General features: G+C 39.4%; 1 protein-coding gene across 1 annotated transcript in view; it reads right to left on the minus strand.

Moving 5' to 3' along the window:
* Nucleotides 1–1,177, minus strand: part of LOC109951122 (cytosolic sulfotransferase 2-like) — a 9,801-nt gene extending 8,624 nt beyond the window's left edge. The window contains exons 1-3 of the mRNA XM_020585424.1: nucleotides 1,097–1,177; nucleotides 301–439; nucleotides 25–153 (exon numbers count right to left, since the gene is read on the minus strand). Coding sequence (XP_020441080.1) covers nucleotides 25–153; nucleotides 301–439 — 268 coding nt within the window. The 5' untranslated portion in view covers nucleotides 1,097–1,177. The remainder of the gene's footprint in view (nucleotides 1–24; nucleotides 154–300; nucleotides 440–1,096) is intronic.
* Between the last annotated feature and the right edge of the window lie 1,628 nt (nucleotides 1,178–2,805).

The raw sequence follows: 2,805 nt of genomic DNA on the forward strand, positions 1-2,805 counted from the left end.
GTGACCACATGATTATGATTCAACCTTTGGGTCGAGTAGGTATGCTGAGCTCCAGGAAGGGCACTCTCTCATTAATAGGGATGGAGGCCTCACGCTCTGGGCATGTCTGCCCAAAATACAGAAGGTCCAGGATGTAGGAGACCCACGTGGTTCCTGACATTAAAACAAATGCATGCTGTTTAGTGGCCTGAACATAGGAGACAAATTAATCCAGGGTATTCATTGACATAAAATTAGAACCATAATAAGAACATGACTACACCACAGTTCCACAGTTCACTCTCTTACACACAATTCCACCTGCTTTAGGGTAGGTAGCTATGAGAATATCATCTGGTCTCGCTTTGAAGTTCTGAATGTTGTCCCAGTTGTCAGTGAAGTATTTGACCATGGAGACTCCATGGAAGTCAAACAGTGTTGGTCGCGGTGGCAGCTCCATCTGTCAGAATTTAGAATTGTTTAAAATAGCAATGTTACATTTTAAAAGTTGGCCAATCAGGTAGGGCTGATGAGAGTCATACCCAAACATATCAGTCTGCAATTGGTAATAAGTGAGTAACTTTTTTGGTAAGTGGACAGATAATTCAGAGTAAAAACAACTCAACAACCCAAATCAGCAATAAAAATGTGCAGACTTATTAACAGAGGGAAATACAAATATTACAACATTTCATATTCAGTTAAGTGTTCACCGGTCACACATTGAAACACACAAATGAACAATAACATTCAACTGCTTACATTTACTTACTGAATGGCACTTTTAAGACGGTGTAACAGGAGTGAGTCGAAGGAGAGTTGAGAGACCAGAGCTTGTCTACACTCTCTACACTCACACTACATCTGTTTAATCTTTTACTCCTTATGTCCTTAAATGACCAGAGTAGCTATTTTTTCTGGCTTTATGCTCCTACAGTTAGAGATTTGGATTACTACTACAATTTAAGTTACTGGCTGGGATTGTGATTATAATGCGGACACAAACCTATTTTGCAATCTGAATATTTAGGAGTGAGCCAGAAGGACAAACTTCACAACCACAAGTTGCCAACAATAAGTCAATGTTATACTTAATAGTATACTGCTGCACACTCACCAAGCTGTCTGGGTATTCCTCAGGCCAGTGGTTGTGTTGGAATCCTTCACATTGAAGTCGTTAGTTTCTTGCTCAATACTCACTTTCACAGCTTCCTGGAATCAGTAAAGGCGTGAACATATTGTTCCCAGTATCAGCTTTCAGTGTGACTAGTCAAACATGTAAACCCACGTTAGAGGTCAGGTTAAATCAGTTCATACAGTTTATTACCAAAGATATAAATAAAAACCTGCCAGTTTTATTTGTGCACACACATGCAAGGAAATAGTAAACTGGTCAATGATTTAACCATTTGAGTTACACATTATTTAAGAAAAGAAATATCTCCTAAACTCCAGTGTCATAAAGATCAAGTTAAGATAATCATGTATAGCATGACAAAGAAGAAAAAAAAAAACATAGGCATAATCCTACAGGTACCACAGATCCTGTAGAGTCATTTAGCAGAATCAAAGTAAGATATCAATACGGTAATGCAGAAGTCAATAATACACAATTAAATGTGCCAAAAAACAGGAGAGTATTCAAATGGAAGCTCAGTATAGGAGTTAAATGATGTTTATATTTCATTTGTATTTTGTGGCATTCATGTGGATGACAAAGTAAGAATTTTATTGTAAAGGGAAACACATTTCCTAACTGTGTATATAACAAATAAACACTTTGAACTTTGACTACCCATTATTTGGCCCCAAAGAGGGGGGTGTCAGGTTACGCTACATACATCTATAGAGTCACAATAAGCAACACTATTTTCCAAAGTTAACCTACCCTTAACACAAAGCATCCCTGAACCCTTTTCTCACCTAAGCAAGGAGCAGATATGTGGCTTGACACAGCATCTGCATTGTCTTTACTCAGGTTAAGCAGTGGCTGGTAATGGCAGTCGGCTCAGTTGTCCAGCCACTGACAGTGACCACTGTTCTGCCAAGATTGTCCAACAAAAGATGACTATTAACAATTCCAGTGAGTCTGTAACAACAGTATATTATCAGCAACACCAACACAGGTTCTGTGTGGGTGTACGAGTGAAGACAAGCCTACAGGGTCATCTTCTCACCAACTGGTGTTTCGTTCATTTGGGCCCATGACACAGAAGGTTTAGTGGTCCAGCACCAAGTTGCAGGGTGGAATGCTGGTAACACAAAGTTATGCATTAGCTGTAAAATAATACCATAAAGGACAAGTTCAGTATTTTGGGAACTGGCTGAAAAAGCCTAGGAAATCTGACTGGGTCGAACTGTTAAAACAGACTCTTCTGATCAGGCCATTACAGATTGTACCGAGTCGTTTTAATTCACAACAGTGACAATGCAGATGCTGAGGGTACAATATTGTTACCTACCTGTTATCCATGAATGCAACCAGGTCAGGGAGATGTGTAGATGCTGCTCTGCAGGGGACTCAGCTTCAGCCATGGGAAGACAAAGAGAGTTAGGGACTCCCAGATTTATGAGGCGGCTGCTGTCTGTAGCCTTGCTAATGGGTAAATATGGGAATGGTAAAAATCTTGTCATTTAATTTTCCATCAGCATGCAAATAAGTGTTTTCCAAAATATTGAACTATTCCTGTAAGGCAGTTATGACAGGAGTTTTCCCCCCAAAATGTTTGTATTTTCTACAAACTCAGATTTTAGCAGAAATGATTACCCACTTGATTTTCTGTACTCGGACAATATTAGCAAAGTGTTCAGTCCAGACTCCATGTC

The sequence above is a fragment of the Monopterus albus genome, unplaced genomic scaffold, assembly GCF_001952655.1.
Source record: "Monopterus albus unplaced genomic scaffold, M_albus_1.0 scaffold365.1, whole genome shotgun sequence".
In the NCBI taxonomy this organism is placed as follows: domain Eukaryota; kingdom Metazoa; phylum Chordata; class Actinopteri; order Synbranchiformes; family Synbranchidae; genus Monopterus; species Monopterus albus.